Here is an 18,283-nt window from a genome sequence, read left to right as displayed (position 1 = left end):
TAATTATCCTCGAACATCCGCAGGGACTGGTGCCTGTTCAGTTTGTAAGAAGAAGAGCTTCAGTTACAGCATACCAAATACACACTTTGGACTTTAGTCCTTTTCGCTCAGTGCCAACCCCTGGTTTGCTTTGACTGTTGAGCTTTACAACGGTCAGTCAATCAGTCATTAGTTTGTTGTGAGCGAAGCTGGACGCACAAACCACCAAGCTTTGGTTCATACATTGACTGGCAAACTTTTAGTAAGTATTCCAATCAAAGGATCAATGCCAATGAACAAGTATTTAGAAGCTAGAAGTGTACAGAGACCACTTCTTTAACTAGGTCTCGTACACTTGTTTGGTCCGCTTTTGATGTGCACCAAACAAACCAGAGTTAATTTCAATGGAAACCAAACATGGTAGGTGTGTAACAACCCTTATGCCTCCTTTCCACCGAGTAGAGCGGGTCGGAGCGGAGCGGTTTGGTCCGGTTATTTTGGCTTTTCATGTGTCAAAAGTTGGGTAGGGTACGGATATAAGCAAGCCTAACCGCTCTTAACCGCTCCTATTTTGGGTACTCCTCCGTTGGGGTACCAGCCGCCTGAAAGGGTGCCGAAAAAGGTGGACCTACACACTGCCGTCCGTTGATTGGTCGAAATAATAATTTCCGCCGGTTGTAGTCACCTCGGCAAGAGTGAGTAGAGTCTTGTGTTTTGGCGAAAAATGTGAGTGCAGCACCCTTTTATTGTGGGGTGTGTTTCCTCGTCATTAAATTAATCAGTGGGCTACACTGTGTCCCACTGCTACGATGTCACGTATCTGCCGCAGCCAGCGCTGTTCGCTCACTGTCTCTGTGGGCTTGCACAGAGCCGTCTTTGTTACCGGCGTAATATGCTCACAACACGGGGGAAATTAATAAAGAAGCGGCTGGTTTTCCCAAGCAAAAACGAGAAACCACTGGCTTGAACACAGTTGTACCACAGCCCGATAGTTTGACCCATATATTGGCGGCCGCTATCACAGTCCAACCTAAACCCGCCCTACCAGTAAGGGTAGGGTCGGCCGTGGAAACACCACCGAGATTTTTAAAAGTGAGCTGTCCCGCTCTGAGCCGCTCCGACCTGACCTACTCGTTGGAAACGAGGCATAAGTAACATTGGGGAGTAAGCCTTATAACTGGGACAAACATATCGAAAACTGTTAAGGCTGAAATTATACAACCCTGTTATCTATTTATTCTGTTCTTATAATTTAGTTGTTTGTGGGGTTATTGAATGCAAAGTAATAATTAAATACTTTGAGAGGGACTGATGTAACATATACAGTATATATCTCTTGTCAGAATCTCTTTCAGAGATGTTCCGACCGACCGTTGTAGCTCTTGTACTGCTGCTCTGCTCTTCCACCTTGGTATATGGAGGGAAAGTCTTGGTGTTTCCATTGGATGGAAGCGCCTGGATCAACATGAAAGTCCTCGTCGAGGAGCTTCACTCCAGAGGCCATGAGATCACTGTGTTAAGGCCACCAGACAGCTGGTACATCAAACCAGAGTCCCCTCACTAGAAGTCGGTCAAAATAAGTTCTCCTTCTGGGTTTGATGAGGAAGGCTTTGGGATATATGTAACCAAAGTGCTAAACATGCGCCGGGAAGGTCCTTCACTTTGGACTCATCTATCCCTGGAGTATGAAGAGATGAAAAAGTTATATCAGATGGATAAGCAGATGATTCAGATGTTGGAGGAGATGTTTGAGAATACCACACTGATGCAGAGCCTCCATGATGCCAAATTTGATTTGGTTCTGACGGATCCTCTTGTTTGTGCAGAGGTGTTTCTGAGTCACCGTTTGGGTCTTCCACTTGTTTTAGATGTGAGGTGGACAAATGAGTTTGATGACGGACATGAAGTAATTGCACCTTCCCCATTATCATTTGTCCCAATACCATGGACAGGGCTGACTGACAAGATGACATTTCCCCAGCGAGTCAAGAATGTTGTTTACTATTTCCTCAATTGTTTTAAAGCTTGGTATGTCATAGACTCAAACTTTACACTATTTGTCCATCGTTACTTTGGAAAAGATGTGCATTACATGGAGCTGTTTCAGGCAGCTGATATCTGGCTGATGAGGAATGATTTTACATTGGAGTTCCCAAGACCCACAATGCCAAACATTGTCTACATGGCAGGATTCCAGTGCAAACCCTCCAAGCCCCTGTCTAAAGAACTAGAGGACTTTGTCCAGAGCTCTGGTGAACATGGCATCATTGTTATGACATTGGGAACTCTGGTGGAAAAACTTCCAGAAGACATTGCTCTGGACATTGCAGCTGCTTTTGCCCAACTTCCTCAGAAAGTGATCTGGAAGCACAAAGGCAAAAGACCATCCACCCTCGGCAACAACACCTTACTGTTGGACTGGCTGCCTCAAAACGACCTCCTGGGTCACCCCAAGACCAGAGTGTTTGTTGCCCATGGAGGAACCAATGGAATTCAGGAGGCCATCTACCACGGAGTCCCCCTGGTCGGTTTGCCCCTCATGTATGACCAGCATGACAACTTATTCAGGATGAAAGTAAGAGGTGTGGCAGAAGTCCTGGAACGGTGAACCAAGAGAACTTCCTGGATGTGCTGAAGAAGGTTCTCTATGAACCAACATACAGGGAGAAGATGAAGACTCTGTCCAACCTGCACAGAGATCAGCCCATGAAACCACTGGACCGGGCTATGTTCTGGATTGAGTTTGTCACGAGGAACAAAGGAGCGGGGCATCTAAGGACAGAGTCCTACAAGATGTCCACAATCCAGTACAACTCCATTGATGTGGTAGCATTCCTGCTTGCATGTTTTTTGCTAGTATTTACTGTATATATTTCTTCAATCGTGTTTTGTTGCGGAGAGTGTTTTGCAGAAGCAAAGTGAAAATACAATGATTTGACAGATTCTGTTATTGGGTTGTACAATACAGCATAACAGTCAATTCAGTTCTAGATTTAGTGAAGGTCCAGCCTGCACTAAATATCTAACATTTATTGCAACAATGCAATACTGTGTTAACTTGACCCAGTACAAATGTGTATAATGGGGTTGTAGGGTTAGGGTTAGGGTGTTATTATAGATTACATTTGGGTAACCATGTCAAATCAGTGATCAAGAGACTGACATAGCCTCAACTCTGTAACTTTTTTCATGAAAACAGATCTCAGCTTTCCTGAAACATAAATTTGTTTTCTGCATGACAAAAGTAAAACAACAGAACCTGGCACAGTACCAGACCTCTTTCTTATCTCTGAACTCAATATAAAGGGTAGGCTCAGAGTTTGCCATGTGAGACTCTCTGTTCTCAGCACTGCTTTGTGTAACTATCCTGCTGCTCCTGTTACTGCATACCAAACACACTGTCAGAGCCAACACCCACCTGCTCGTAAAGTCCATTTGACAACAGTCAGTCAATTTCTGTGAGGAAGGCTGGATGCATAAACTACAAGCTTGTGTTGACATGTGAAAATCTGTCTAGTTGCACACTCTCTGTAAGTTTCTCGATAAAAAGATTAAGACCAGTGAAAGAGTTTTAGAAGGTAAAATATTAATATTAAAAGATACACACTTTAACTGAAGTTTCAGTTCAGTTATTTTGTGTTCACGTCGGAATAATACTGTGATTAAATGTGCATGAACAGGGGCTTCCCAAAAACCAAGAGTACTCGAAGATGAATAATTTGGTAACAAAGTATAAATATGCCATATACCTTTCATAGGTTTGAGTTGACAAGATCAACAAGAGGAATTCACTTTATAAATGCTCATAAATTCCCATTCACAAATATAGTTTTCCTAAAATTCAGCTTCACTGTCGGAAGAAAATCAAATTTTGAAACCCAAACTCCAAAAAAGTCTAAATAAGTAAAAACATTTTAAAATATAGATATATAAATAAATAATTTGAATTGTGGCTAAGAACTTAATTGTAATGACTATAAGTCCATCGAATGATTATCATACTATACTAAATGCAAGGTTAAATGTAATGTTAAAACTAAATCAAGTGTAGTCTCTTCCGTAAGCCAAATGTACTTTAGCTCAAACAAAATCATGAAGGAACATGTTTGAACCACTTTCAAGCTGACAGAAATGTACTTCGCTGAAAAAAACATGTAATATGAATATGAATGTGTTTGAAGGCCTTTGAGAAGCTAAAGCTTAACATTTTGACAGTTATGGTTCTTAAGGCAGCTGCTATTAAATTCCCTTTAAAGTGGATGTCTATCATTATTAAGCGACATGTACATACATATGAAGCCCAAGAGAGTTTAAGACCTACTTCACCGGTGGAAATATAAAGGTGTATTGAACTCTGAGATCCTATGTAGTATAAATGTGCAATTTTTTTTAAATCGGTTCATCCTAGCCTGAGAAAAGGCAGAAAGAGTGTTTTATGGTCTCACTGTCTCACCCTACATTTTTCCCTGGTAACATGTAGGGTTAGGATTAACAGGACAGCTGGGCCAAGGGAAGGCTGAGGGAAGACTGAGGGAAGAAAAACCTCATTCATTATATTATAATAGCGATTTTATAATGATAGAATGCTCATTTCCATACGGGTGAAGTATTCCTTTAACATCCACAAAATGCAAACAGCTTTTGTAAAGCATTTAAGATTTAGCAACAGGAATTTCCTCACTGTAGTTGTGTAATAAGGAAACTAATACTTAGCTGTTGGGACCTGTAGGGGCTTGTTTCCCAAAACCGGTTTGATTTGTCTTGTCTTCACTTTATTAAACATTTTAACTCTTGAGGAGTATTTCTCCCTCTTTTAGAGCGTGTACAGATCTCTGTTTTGTACTCTGCAGTCTTACTCCAGAAGCCAACTGCCTGGTTGATGAGTAATGACAAAGTAATTGCAACAACAACACCTGGCATAGGCCGTTGGGAACCACACCTGTTGGCAAATCTCACAAATGATTGCAACATTGCTTCAATAAAAGAATGTTTCTACCAGCTCTGGTATAATGCTGTTTGAGGCCTTGCACACAATTCATTCATGTGAATAAACAGCCCCGGACAAAATTAAGAGACCAGTCTGGATTTTTCTTAAACTTTTATCTGTATATTACTTATTGAAAATGCTCTAAATCACAATATTTGTATTGTGAATTTTGTAGAAATGTTGTCAGTAGTTCATATTATAAAACCGAAATTTTCATTTTACTCAAACTTATGCCTATAAATAGTAAAACGAGAGACACTGAACATTTAAAGTGGTCTCTTAATTTCTTACGGAGCTGTATACTGTATATATGATGACTCACGAATGGAGTTGGTGCTGGTTTAATAGTTGTAAACGATTGTAATGCCTTTTAGCATCAATGAACATTGATAGCAAATACTGTGTACATTAAAATATTAAAATAAAGCGCTTTTAAATATCAAACTTTAAAAAAAATGTGTTGTCCTTTTGGCTGGATTCCCCAGCTCAGTTGCTCTACTTTTGAGATATAGTTTTGGAATAGTTCAGGTGCAAATGAGTGAATAGTTCCGTGGAATATCCGGATACGTGTCCAAGTTCTATTTTCTTTTCTTTCTTTCTGTTTCTCCGTATTTGTATTTAGCAAATGTTTCTATTGTATATCTTTGTCATTTGTATTGTAACATCAACCTGCCTAATGCACTACAGATGGAAATTAGCCCCCGGGCTACAATCTGGCATTTTTACATGTACCTCTGTACATGTTCATTAATGTGCATTGTCCTGAAAGAAAGAAAGAAAGAAAGAAAGAAAGAAAGAAAGAAAGAAAGAAAGAAAGAAAGAAAGAAAGAAAGAAAGAAAGAAAGAAAGAAAGAAAGTTTCTCTACTACTACTACCCGTGTAGGTTAGTATGTATGTTCATCTTATCTGGGTTAGAACGATTGACTCTCCAAGTCCTCTGTGGCAGGGTTCACGTCTGGCCATGTCGCATCCAACACCGTCCACAGTTCTGCTGGACAAAGCTCGCCATCGAAGTTCCACTTTCTTTCTGGGATCTCACAACAGGAAAACCTGCACAAATAGTGTAGAATTTTAAGTTATCAGGTTCTATTGTATCCAACATGAGATATTACTATTCATGTATCTCACAATGTATTTAAAACCAAGGATAAACTTCTACATATAATTAAATTAATTGTCATTTATCACAACAATTAGTATTTTAATAATTACCTTTTGTCATGGTAATATATCAAACAATTATTTATTTATCTTTTAAAGAAATGTTTCTAACTTAACATTTGTATTTTAAACTCCTTTTTATAAATATGTATAATATTTTACATTCTAACCCCCCAAATTAATTAAATCACACTTAAAGTGGGTTAAGTAGCTTATGCTAAACAAAGTGCTTCAGTATCATCAAAATAAGTGCATAGCTCTTTATGGTTGCACCCACCATGCCAGTAACCAGAATGAGTGGTTAGGATAGCGATTAGCATTAGCTAACGTTTAGCATAACATAGAAATATCAACTAACAACATTGGTTAGCCGCTAGCGCTTAGCATGTAGCTAGCGATTAGCGATTGCTTTAGCGTTTTATTTAACACATTTAACATTGACCCCATAAGCACAAAAGTATAGTGAGGCATTGGTTAAACTTCATATAACTATGTTTTTTTATAAGTAAAGGTATATGAAGTTAAACAGGATAAATTGTCTCTTATCTCTTCACAGCAACTAGCAAACAACACATTAGCATTTGGCAAGTTTAAAACTCACCAGAGATTCAAAGTTATAAATAACTCGACAGGAGTTATCTTATTTAAGTTCACAGCTCGGTTCCTAATAAAAGAACACCTTATGGGAATAATTAAGACTGGATTACAAGAATGTCCTTTTGAACCTGGTCAATTATGTTCAAACTAGGCTAGGCTATATCACAGACATGGCCTACACTCATTCTCACTGATTTTTTTTTATATGTTTTTTTTTTTATTAATTTACTCCTCTGTAGCACTTTGAGATTCTAGTAATATAAAGTGCATTACAAATACAATTTCTAAATGTTTGTATGTTTGTATAAAAAAGAAAATATAATAAAAATTGTTAGGGGGAAAAAAAGACAACAGATAAACTGACCAAAAAGTGAGGTAATAATTTTTATTATTCACATTTCACACATTAGATCAATATTAGACATTAATTCTACATAAGGCAATAGATGCTCTGTACCTGTGTGCTTTACTTACAGGTACAGTATGTGTGATAATCTGAATAACTGTACAGTGTTAATTTAACAAAAGAAGCAAAAAATGAAAGTGAAATGACCCCAGTACTTATTACAGACAAAGTAATGTCATTAAATAGTCACTTCAAATTAGAACATCTTAATGATTAAAAACATTTAAAAAAAAAAACATAATACAAATAAAATATATACTGTATATACACTGTTAATTGGTTGTACAATAAAACAGACAGTTAATACAGTTGTAGATGAAGGGAAGGTCCAGCCTTCAGGGAGACATAAAAACATTTTCTATGCAATAAATATCACTGGGTTATTGCAACAAAGCCATACTGGGTTAACTTAACTCAGTGCTAATGTTACCAGGTCACACCAATGATTTTCAGTGAGTGAGTGAGTGGTCATGTTAACTTAAATAGACTGAAACACAGAACCTTGCACAGTACAATATAATATACAGCTCCGGAAAAAATTAAGAGACCACATCAAATGTTCAGTGTCTCTTGTTTTACTATTTAGATGCATATGTTAGAGTAAAATCACCATTTTGGTTTTATAATATAAACTACTGACACCATTTCTACACATTCACAATAAAAACTATTGTCATTTAGAGCATTTTCAATAAGTAATGTAGAGATGAAGATTGAAGAAAAATCCAAAATGGTCTCTTATTTTTTTCCCAGGGCTGTATTTACACTGATGACTTACATTCACATTATGGTTCATTGTGTGATATATGAAGCCCTCTGGTATGTAACCTCGAAACATAAAATAATAGACGCAGGCAATTACATTTCTGACTCATTGGCACTTTGAAACATTAAATTCCTCACTTAGAAATATACATAATGAGGGGGGTGTTTGTGGTGTAGTGGTTAGAGCCCACCCCCCCCCCCCCCCCCCCATAGAGTCTCAGTCCTCTCCAAAGCAGACCCGGGTTAAAATCCAGCCCGGGTAGTTCCCTGCATGTCATTCCCCTCTCCGCCCCACATCATCTCTGTCTTTCCAAACTATCTAATAAAGCATAAAATTGGTCAAAAATAATCGTAAAAAAAACCCAAAAAAAAACATCCCAGGGAGCTTGTAAAAAAGAAATAGAAATTGCCCAAAAGTAATCAAAAAATAAAAATAAAGCCAGTTCTGTGGTCAGAGGGGTCCGAGGGGTCTGATAGGCGGCTCCAGCTTGTTGGACAGGGCAGTGAGCACCTGGTCAAACTTGGCGTGTCTGAGAGCCTGGTTCTCCTCGGCTCCTCTGCTCCCCCACAGCAGCCTCATCTGGAAGTCTGTCAGGAAGAGCTCCAGGATGTCTGCCTGCTCCGCAAAACCTGCAACAGGGGATACAAATAAAAATAAATCATTTAGAATTTTCTTAAAAAAAATTTTTTATTGGTTTTTTTTTTTTAAGTTTTGGCATTTTTCATCCTTTATTGACATATAGAGAGACAGAGAAAATCTGCAGCAGGGATAAGAGTTTTGGTTATATAATATTATTCAATTATAATTTCATTTTTTAAAGATTATCATTTGGCTTTTGTCATGCTTTATTGACATATGCAGTTACTTGAGTAAAAGCCACCGTACTTAATTTATCAAATTGTTCCGATTAAGTTTTTGTTTAATCGTAGAATACTAAGCCATGAAGTGATGTTTTCAGTCTGTTCATTAATGTTGTGCATTGGTGTCTGCCACTGAACCCTTTATGAAAACCACCACTGAGGGGCAGCAAGGTGCAAATAAATCCTACAATGAGTAGAGGGTGAAATCTGAAAAAGCAAATTGACATGGAATACTAGTGATTCTTTTCAGATAATGCATAGCATTTTTATGATTTATTTCTGTGCTTATAGCTTGTTGAACTACATTAACGTTTATTCATACAGACATGCTTAAATGGCCAACAGTGATACAAGAAACAACCAATTTCCTTAATTTTCTTGAATGAAATTGTCAAGCTTTGGGTTAGTGTAAAAATTGGGCAGCTGCAAACTCTTAAAATCATTTAATTAAACCCTTACTTTAGTTTAGTTTAGTTGTATTTATTTGTCACATACACAATTGCAAAGGGTAATGCATAGTGAAATTCTTATGTACCAGTCCGGCTGTAATTCAACTATATAAAGTGCAAGATTATAATAATGATTGGGTGGTCACTGGGTGGTGGGCTAAGTGACATTGTCTTTGCTTATTCAAAGTAATAAATGTAGTTATTGGGCCGGTTTCGCAGACATGGGTTAAGCCTAGTTTTGGACTAAATTGTACTGTACTTTCAATGGACAATCTCCATTAAAGATTCCATTTAGTCCTGGACTAGGCTTAATCCATGTCTGTGAAACTGGCCCATAATGTCCTCCTTTTTCCCCTCTCTCTGCTCTCTCTTACCTTGTAGTTTGGTGTCAGCGTTGGAGCAGTAGATTCCCCCCAGCTGTGCGATGGTTCTCGCCGCCCCGAGATGAAACATGACAACGTCCATTCCGACTTCCAGCGTCTCCCAGGGCTCGGTCCCCTCACCCACCGCCACGCTCCTCTCTAGCAGGGACAGGAGAGGCAGAACGTGGGGGAAGGTGGTGCTGGAAAGGGGGCAGCTCTCTGGAAAAGAATAAAAATGAAATATATATATATAAAAATACATATACTTCTCACTACACCATCTGTAAATGTACATTTATAGCCACAGAAAAGTATCAAAGGCTCAGTAAGCAGTACAAAAGTGAGCAAGGACCCATTAAGACTTTATACATACTGTATTATAGGCTACACATAACAACTTTTTAAATATAGTAAAATAATGGAAGAACAGTTTACACCACATTTTTTTAACAATACGGGAGATATTTGAAAGCAATACAAACGCATTATATTCAACTATATTTGTGTCAGCTGGAACCTGGATGTTGTCTTATACTTTACATAAACACAGTCAGTGTTTTTCATTTTAAAAAGGTGGAGTCAGTGATTCTGGAGAACGCTTGGTGTCAAAATCCCATTGTGTCAAAATCAGTGAATATCTCCTCATGATCTGCTACCTGTATGTTCTATGTGTGTGCGCTGAAGAAAAAAAGACAGGGTTGATACACAGTCTAGGCTCTGTAAAACAGGCATGTTGCTAGCTTCGGTGGGCACCCTTTTGTCTACATACCCTTTTGTTCACATACCAGTATACAGAGCCTAGGCTGTCTATTAACACCACATTTCTTTTTAGCGCATGGAAAGTACGGACGGGTTGCTGATTAAGAGGAAAAAGTGATTTTGGCGTCAAGCATTCTCTTGAATCGCTGACTCCACCTTTAAAGATAGGACTGCTTTACAAATAGACAAACAGGAATGAGTTGTTAACCAAGTTTTGATTGTTTTTTTTGGCGTGACGTTGAACATTTTGTGTGTATTGTAATATGACATCTACCTCTCCCGTCGTTCAGACTCTTCATAAACGGCCTCAGAGTTTTTTCGTAGAGAATAGCGCCGTCTGTGTGTCGCTGCCTCAACGCCGTCCATGTCTGCTCCAAACGTGACACCTGAGACACAGAAAAAACATCACCTTTAAAGCCTGACTGCTCTGGTTTACACTTGGTTCAACCAGTTAAAAAATGATCATAAGAGGGAGCGCTCGTGGTGTATTAGTAAACCCCCCCATAGAGGCTCAGTCTTTGTTACAGCTGACCCGGGTCCAAATGCTGCCTAGGTCGCTCTCTGCACGTTATCCCCCTCTGTACCAGATTTCATCTGTCTCTCCACTGTGTCAATAAATCATGGAAAATGTTTTTTTGAAGATGATTTTAAGATAGTTTAATCATATCATGGGTGGATTATTGTACAGGCCCTATAAATTACTGACCACTAGACCAAAATGTTGCGTTGGAAAGAAAACATCACCAGTATGACCGTGTGTTAATGAATAGATCCCTGTAAAGTTGAACAGTTTAATACGTTGCTGAAGACTCACTTTTTGTTGCATTGGCCTTTAACACAAGTTGAGACTTTGACACTCCTAAAAAAATGTTTTGTGTATCTTAAATGTTATTTTGTATTGTATCTTGTTCAGCACTTTGGTCAACTGAAGGTGTTTTTAAATGTGCTATAGAAATAATTTTGACTTTGACATTGACACTACAAAGAGACGAAAAAAAGTTCAAAGTGATTAAAAAAAATAGAAAAGGAGTCGCATAATGGCATTTTTTATTCTCATTCACAGGATGTGGGCTGGTTGAACTTAAAGGTGCTACGAGTACATCACATTATGTTATCTGCTCCTGTGTAATTCAAAGGGGTTAGAATGTAGAGTAAACATTGGCATAGGCTTTCTTTGTTAATCAATGCTTGGGGTTTATAACACCAACCAAAGATAATGTGGACATGTTGCAGCTTTAGCAGCATTATCAACGTATGACTGGGCATACAGGAGTTATACTGCAGGTTTTGTTGCATAGGACAGTCACATGTTAAACTCTGAACCATGGCCGAGTTTCAGCAGGGACATACTGTATGTGCTGCATCTCGCCCTGTTCTCTCTCCCCTATGTTTCGTAGTGTATGTGTGTGTGTGTGTGTGTGTGTGTGTGTGTGTGTGTGTGTGTGTGTGTGTGTGTGTGTCGGAGAGAGAGAGAGAGAGAGAGAGAGAGAGAGAGAGTACTACTGCCCTAATGTAACATGGGGTTAAAAATGAGATACATCAGATAATACTTTAGATACAGAAAAGCATCACATTATTAAAGTTACATAAGGCTTGTATGATGTCAAACATATAATTTTCACTGTTTTCTTTCTGCTAGCTGCAGTGAACAGCTTCTGCGACACAAGCAGTAAGAAAGGTAAACCCGTTTACATGGAAACATGAATAAAAACACATACGGTATGACACGCTTCTAGTGTGTACATAAAAAGAACCAACTCCAGTGTGTGTGTGATGCATAGTTTACCTGTGGCAGCTCCAGAGCTCTCATGACAGCACAGAAGCCGAACATGTTTCCCATGGTGCTCTTGAGCTCTGCTGCGATCTGGATGAGTTTGTTCAGCAGGCCGGCCCTCTCCTCCGTCGACCCCGTGCAGCCCAACACATCCACAGCCAACATGGTGGACATGGTCTGGAACCTGCAGCAGGGTGTGGATGGAAGAATTGGACAATACAATGCATTATTGTGGAACCAACTGCCACCTGGCAAGACAGTACGTGATGCCCCCTCCATTTATGCCTTTAAAATCAAGGCTCAAAACCCATCTGTACACCCTGGCTTTTCCTCCCCATTAACCTCTGCACTACTGTCTATGTTAGTGTGTGGATGTCTGGGTTATATGTATTTTATATTTTTATTTTAATGTGTTCTATTGTTGTTGTTGTTGTTGTTGTTCTTTGCCTTCATTGTTTACCTACTGAATGCACTATGTACAGCACTTTGGTCAGTGCAAACTGTTATAAATGTGCTTTTATAAATACATTTTACTTACTTACTTACTTACTTACTTACTTACTTACTTACTATCATTTATTTTTTTAAGTTAAAGTATTTCTGGCATTTTCAAGCTTTATTAGACGGTACAGAGTTGAAATGTGGAGACAGAGAGAGAGAGAGAGAGAGAGAGAGAGAGAGAGAGAGAGAGAGGGGGGGATGACCTGCAGTAAAGGTCCACGGGTCGGATTTGAACCCGCGACCACTGCAACGAAGGCCGGAGACAATATGGTACACGCTCTATCCACTACGCAGCCTGAGCGCCCCCACAATGCATTATTTAATAGCAAGGCATTATGTAATACAATGTCTAAATGTAATAGATTTTCACTTTATGTTATAACACCAGCATTAGTTATTATGTTATAAACAGCCTGAACAAATATGCAATTCATTTCTCTGCATTTTTTAAATGTTGTTATATGTATATATATTGCATAATGCAGTAGTTATAACACAATGCAGGGTAGCAATTTTCTTTTCAAATGATAATGTAATGCATATGGTGCATTATGTAGTAATCTATTAGGTAATGTGGAGAAATGTACATTATTTCAAAATGTGGGTGTTAGTGCATGATAAAGGGAAAATGTATTCAATTTGATGTTTTATTTCATAATGAGTTGTTACAGGGTGGACAGCAAGTCTAGCTAATATAACAATCATGTCTCTTATCTTATCGCTCTGCAAAGAAACACCACTGAATGATTGTGTGTGGACTGTTGCACCAAACTACTGTATAGGCAGAACAAGATGTGCAAACATTGCTAATTCAGATTATTAGTGTTAGTGCATGATAAAGGGAAAATGTATTCAATTTGATGTTTTATTTAATAATGAGTTGTTACAGGGTGGACAGCAAGTCTAGCTAATATAACAATCATGTCTCTTATCTTATCGCTCTGCAAAGAAACACCACTGAATGATTGTGTGTGGACTGTTGCACAACACTACTGTATAGGCAGAACAAGATGTGCAAACATTGCTAATTCAGATTATTGACAGAGGTGATTTTACACCAATGAGGACATATTTATGAATGAGGATATTGATTTTAGCTAATAAATTACTTCAAACGTTACACAATGTCCCTTTAAAGGTGGAGTGGCATGTAGCTATGACATCCTGAATCCTTCCTCACCTCTCCAGCAGATCCAGTCTCAGCTGTTGGCCAGCGAGTTTAGATAATATAACAATCATGTCTCTTATCTTATCCCTCTACAAATAATCACCACTGAATGATTGTGTGGACTGTTGCACCAAACTATACAGCTCTGGAAAAAATGAAGAGACCACTCCAAGTGTTCAGTGTCTCTCGTTTTACTATTTATAGGCATATGTTTGAGTAGAATGAACATTTTGGTTTAATAATATAAACTACTGACAACATTTCTACCCAATTCCAATACATTTGTTGTTGTCATTAATAGCATTTTCAATAAGTAATGTAGAGATGAAGATTGAAGAAAAATCCAGACTGGTCTCTGGATCCACTACCTAAATATCTTAATATTTTCCAGAGCTGTAGGTAGAACAAGGTGTGCAAAAATGTGCAGAAATGCTTGGGGGGTTGATTCCTGAAACCTTCCTCACCTCTCCAGCAGATCCAGCCTCAGCTGTTGGCCATGTGGCAACGTGAGCAGCTCCATTCCAGAACTAACTCCCATCATCCTTTGCACATCGGGGGTCACCTCAAGAATTCTGGCCACCTGGGAAACACACACACATGATTATTGTTTTGTACTCCTGTTTTTGTTTTTATTTATGGATTTCCTTAGTCAATGTATTAAAGTAAGGCTTGTTATTTAACTAGCTATCTAGGCTAACTAATGTGAGTAAGCTAACTTCCAATATTAGCTAGCTAGCTCATAGAAATAGCAGGATCATCATAGCTAATGTTAGCTTATCCGTTACTTATCTTAGCCTGATGAAATCTGTTCCTCTCATTGCAGCTGATAATGTTTGGTCTCAGGACATGTTCGCAGTAGTTTACTTTCTGCTCTCAGGAAATTTTGTCATAGCTACATGCAACGACATTCATTGGCTGCTCTTAGGGCACCTTTGCTATAGACATTCAAATACTTGCTTGTGCTATCAAACTCCTCCCTCCAATATCATTAAAATACGGAACGTGTTACCACTGCCCATCATACATAGAGTTAGACATTGTGTATATGTCAAAGCAGTATTTGTTTTATTAATTTATAACTATGGGCTTAAATTAAACACGTGACAACCCCGCTAGCGATGCCAAAGAGTGTCGCAACTCCACTCTGCCCCCACCAACCCCTACTCACTTTCCCAGCTCATTAATCACCATAGTGTAGAGAATACACACAAAGGTGCCGGCCCACTCAAAATTTCAACAAGGACATTCTAATTCCAACCACTGTTAATCTTAAAATATTGATTAGGCCTACTACGATAATAATAATAATAATAATAATAATAATAATAATAATAATAATAATAATAATAATAATAATAATAATAATAATAATAATAATAATAATAATAATAATATCTTTATTTATATAGCACCTTTAAAAACAATGGTTTACAAAGTGCTTTGACATAAAATAAATAGTAACCTACTAACATACTAACCCAAAAAACACATATACAATAAGATAAATGCACATACTCATATATACACACAATAAACCAAACAAGATTAATAAGTGCTGGGGTAAAAAGACATTGAGGAGAATAAAATAAAAACATTGATTACTATACCATGCAGTCGGCCTTGGTGATATGTTTGGCTGCTGTCCTGGGGTCTACCTCAGCCAGCAGCTCCTTCACCCTCCTCAGGATGCCCACCTCCAAAGGTTTATTCACAATGGGCATCAGCGGCGACTGGTACCTCCTGGGTTTGAAAGAAGTGGCCGTTTCCACCACCGGCGCAAAGTACACATTCCTGTCCTGTGTGCGCAGTGAGGAGGGTTCGATGACCCCTGAACCCTCCTCAGCCCGAAGCCTCTCTACGTAGCTCTGCGGGGTGCCAGGGTACAGCTCGGTGTAGCAGCTTCCACCTTTTTGATTGAATGTTTTTATTTAACAAAACAAAATGAAAAGCATGAAAATACAATAAACAAAAATGATATTTAAATTATTTCACAAAAAGAAAACAAATTACATATAATGATATGATATGCCTGATAAGGAGTAGGAAGAAGTATAAACCTTCCTCAGACGACAGGGTTGGGTCTTGGTTGGGTTGAGTGGCTTGTCTGGGTCTGTGGAGGGTGCTGGTGGGCGAGGGCAGTGGTCGGACGGTCTCCAAACGCCGGGACATGGACGGGGACGGGGCTGCGCTGGCTGCTCGGCTGCTGCTAGGGCTTCTGGACTGTGGGGCTAGAGATGGAAGAAGATAGGGGTAAAGAATAATATGTATCATGTCTAGCAATGTGTTCACAAGTTAAATTTAAAGTGCTGTGCTGGATCATTTTATTGAAGCAAGAATTGTTTAAGCTACGACAACAAAAACATTTCATAGTCTTAACAGCTGTTGGAATTGAAATAAAGTGTGTCAACAGAACAAAGAGTAGAACATGTGATTAAACAAAGCCTAAACCCACTAGTCACCTACTCAGCTTATTTTTCCTTTGACCCATATTAACCTGCAACCTTATCTCAGTTTTTATCTCAGCACTACATCTAAGAGGTTAAGCTCGGAGTTAGCCACGTGAGACTCCCTCTGACCCCCCTCTCCCTTGTGGAGCTAACCTGCTGCTGCTAATGTAATCACATACCCCACACACTGTGAACCTTAGTCCTGTTACCTCAATGTCTACACCCACAAAGCTGCTCTGACCATAGGGGCTGTCAGTCCGTCGTTCGCAGTGAAGGAGGCTAGACGCACAAACTTCAAGCTTGTGTCCACACTTGTCCAACATCTGTCAAGTGGAAGGCTCCCGGTAAGTGTTAAAATCAAAGGATTAAGACCAGTTAAAGATAAAATATTAATATTGAGAAGATAAATACTTTTTAGCGATTTTTAAGTGTAATTGTTTTTATGTCTTTGTTGGAGTACTGCTGTGATTCTATGATTCTGTGTGCATGACCAGAGTCTTCAGAAAAAACGTTAGTAAAGCCAGAAGGTTTCACAGAGCCAGATAACGACTTCCAGATGTATTTCAACTGACAACAACAGGACTGCACTTTAGGAATGGATTACGCAACTTAACTTCAAACTGTTCTCATTCACAACTTTGGTTTTCCTAGAAAGAGGAAATCCAAGTTTAGAACATGAACTCTACAACTCTCATATCTAGTATCAAGCATGATCTTTCCTGAGACAAATGTAGGCTGTTTTTGACGTAAGAAAATGTTTGAAGCTAAATCTGAACAGTGTATGGCAGTGTGTGACCTTTATGGTTCTTGCCCTTGTTTTGCAACGCATGTAAAAGCCCTCATTGACCTGTTACTGGGTAAATACAAAAGGTAGCTGCTATTAAATTCCCTTTAAAGTTCGAATTCCTTTATTATTGAGCAAAACTTACATAAATACTAAGCAGTGAAACTTGAGTGAGGGAACTTCCAACGAACATATAAAGCTTTTGTCAACCCCCAGAGATTTAGTGACAGGATTTCCCACACTGTGTAGTTGTGTAATCAGGAAACTATTATTGAGCTGCAGGGATCTCAGAGTTATGCAATTTTTAGAGCAGTGGGCCCAAGTTTCCTGTTAAAATAAGTAAAAACCCTCTGCATCAGATTTGTTGAGGCTGCACTTTACTAAACGTTTAACAGTCTTTGCTTTTAACTGTGAGGCAGTGGTAGTTGTTGGTCTCAGAGCCTGTAGATTTTGCTGCTTGTAGAGCACATGGCAACCAGTATCAGTGAAAATTTGCACTGATGTTATCTTGATGTAACACACTTTGGGTGTATTATTTAACTTTTCTACACACCTTGTCAAAGTCAACCACGCCTGTTAGCAATTCTAACAAACATTCGCAACATTGTTTAATTAACAGAAGGTTTCTCTCAAAGATAGTACACCTTCATTTTCCAGTTTCTATTACAATTTATGTGGTTTAGTGTCTCAGTTAACTTTGTAAAAACATCTAGCATAAAATTGGATATTTACATATGTATATGAAAGGATTTAAAATTGTTAGCTGTTGATGTACAGGTATGTAGTTCTTTATATTTAGTTGTTTGTTATATCTTATGTTATGTATGTTGATATTTTTAAGGGCAAACGAAAAACTCACCTTTTTAGTCAGGCTTTTTAATTTATTCAGTTATTTCATTATTTATTTCATTATTTTATATATTTTATAGCCTATTTTATTTATATATGTAGCCTGCTTTTATTTACTTTTTATAACTACTTTTATTAGTTATTTTATTTATTGATTATTATTATTACTATTTTTAATTCTAATTTTATTAATTTCTATCCTATGTATTTTTATTTATTTTTTATCTATAATTTTTATTTTTAACGTTTTTATTAATCGCTATAAAGAGCTCTTATTTATTTTATCTCTTTATTTTGAATTGTTTTAGTTTTACAGTCTCTAGTGTTTTCTCTCTGATGATGGCATTTCCTCAGCGCAGTTTCCTTCCTGTTTTTAATGAATTTCTTATTTTGGGGTATGGATGGGTGGGAGGGGGAATGTTTTTGCATGTATG

General features: G+C 38.2%; 2 protein-coding genes and 1 pseudogene across 3 annotated transcripts in view; 1 reads left to right on the top strand and 2 right to left on the bottom strand.

The window, feature by feature from the left end:
• The first annotated feature begins 211 nt into the window (after nt 1-211).
• LOC307265510 (UDP-glucuronosyltransferase 2A2-like) lies at nt 212-2,901 on the top strand (annotated as a pseudogene). The gene is made up of 2 exons (XR_013845630.1): nt 212-241; nt 1,323-2,901. The product of XR_013845630.1 is annotated as a UDP-glucuronosyltransferase 2A2-like (transcript).
• Nucleotides 2,902-8,189: 5,288 nt separating this feature from the next.
• Nucleotides 8,190-16,539, bottom strand: LOC307265498 (SH2 domain-containing protein 3C-like; the record flags this gene model as incomplete). Its single annotated transcript, XM_080047248.1, has 8 exons — nt 8,190-8,525; nt 9,580-9,786; nt 10,601-10,712; nt 12,113-12,284; nt 14,234-14,349; nt 15,377-15,675; nt 15,827-15,997; nt 16,458-16,539. 8 exons carry the CDS (start codon nt 16,537-16,539, stop codon nt 8,347-8,349), a joined length of 1,338 nt encoding a protein of 445 aa, XP_079903374.1. The 3' UTR covers nt 8,190-8,346.
• The window catches only part of LOC307265478 (SH2 domain-containing protein 3C-like), a gene marked incomplete at both ends in the record, with an annotated part of 68,493 nt that continues 58,556 nt past the window's right edge, over nt 8,347-18,283 (bottom strand). The window contains 7 exons of the mRNA XM_080047225.1: nt 8,347-8,525; nt 9,580-9,786; nt 10,601-10,712; nt 12,113-12,284; nt 14,234-14,349; nt 15,377-15,675; nt 15,827-15,997. Coding sequence (XP_079903351.1) covers nt 8,347-8,525; nt 9,580-9,786; nt 10,601-10,712; nt 12,113-12,284; nt 14,234-14,349; nt 15,377-15,675; nt 15,827-15,997 — 1,256 coding nt within the window. The remainder of the gene's footprint in view (nt 8,526-9,579; nt 9,787-10,600; nt 10,713-12,112; nt 12,285-14,233; nt 14,350-15,376; nt 15,676-15,826; nt 15,998-18,283) is intronic.

This window comes from Ammodytes marinus (assembly GCF_949987685.1).
Source record: "Ammodytes marinus genome assembly, chromosome: 2".
Classification (NCBI taxonomy): Eukaryota; Metazoa; Chordata; class Actinopteri; order Uranoscopiformes; family Ammodytidae; genus Ammodytes; species Ammodytes marinus.
Note: the sequence above shows the minus strand (reverse complement) of the source record. Positions and strands in the feature narration are given on the sequence as shown.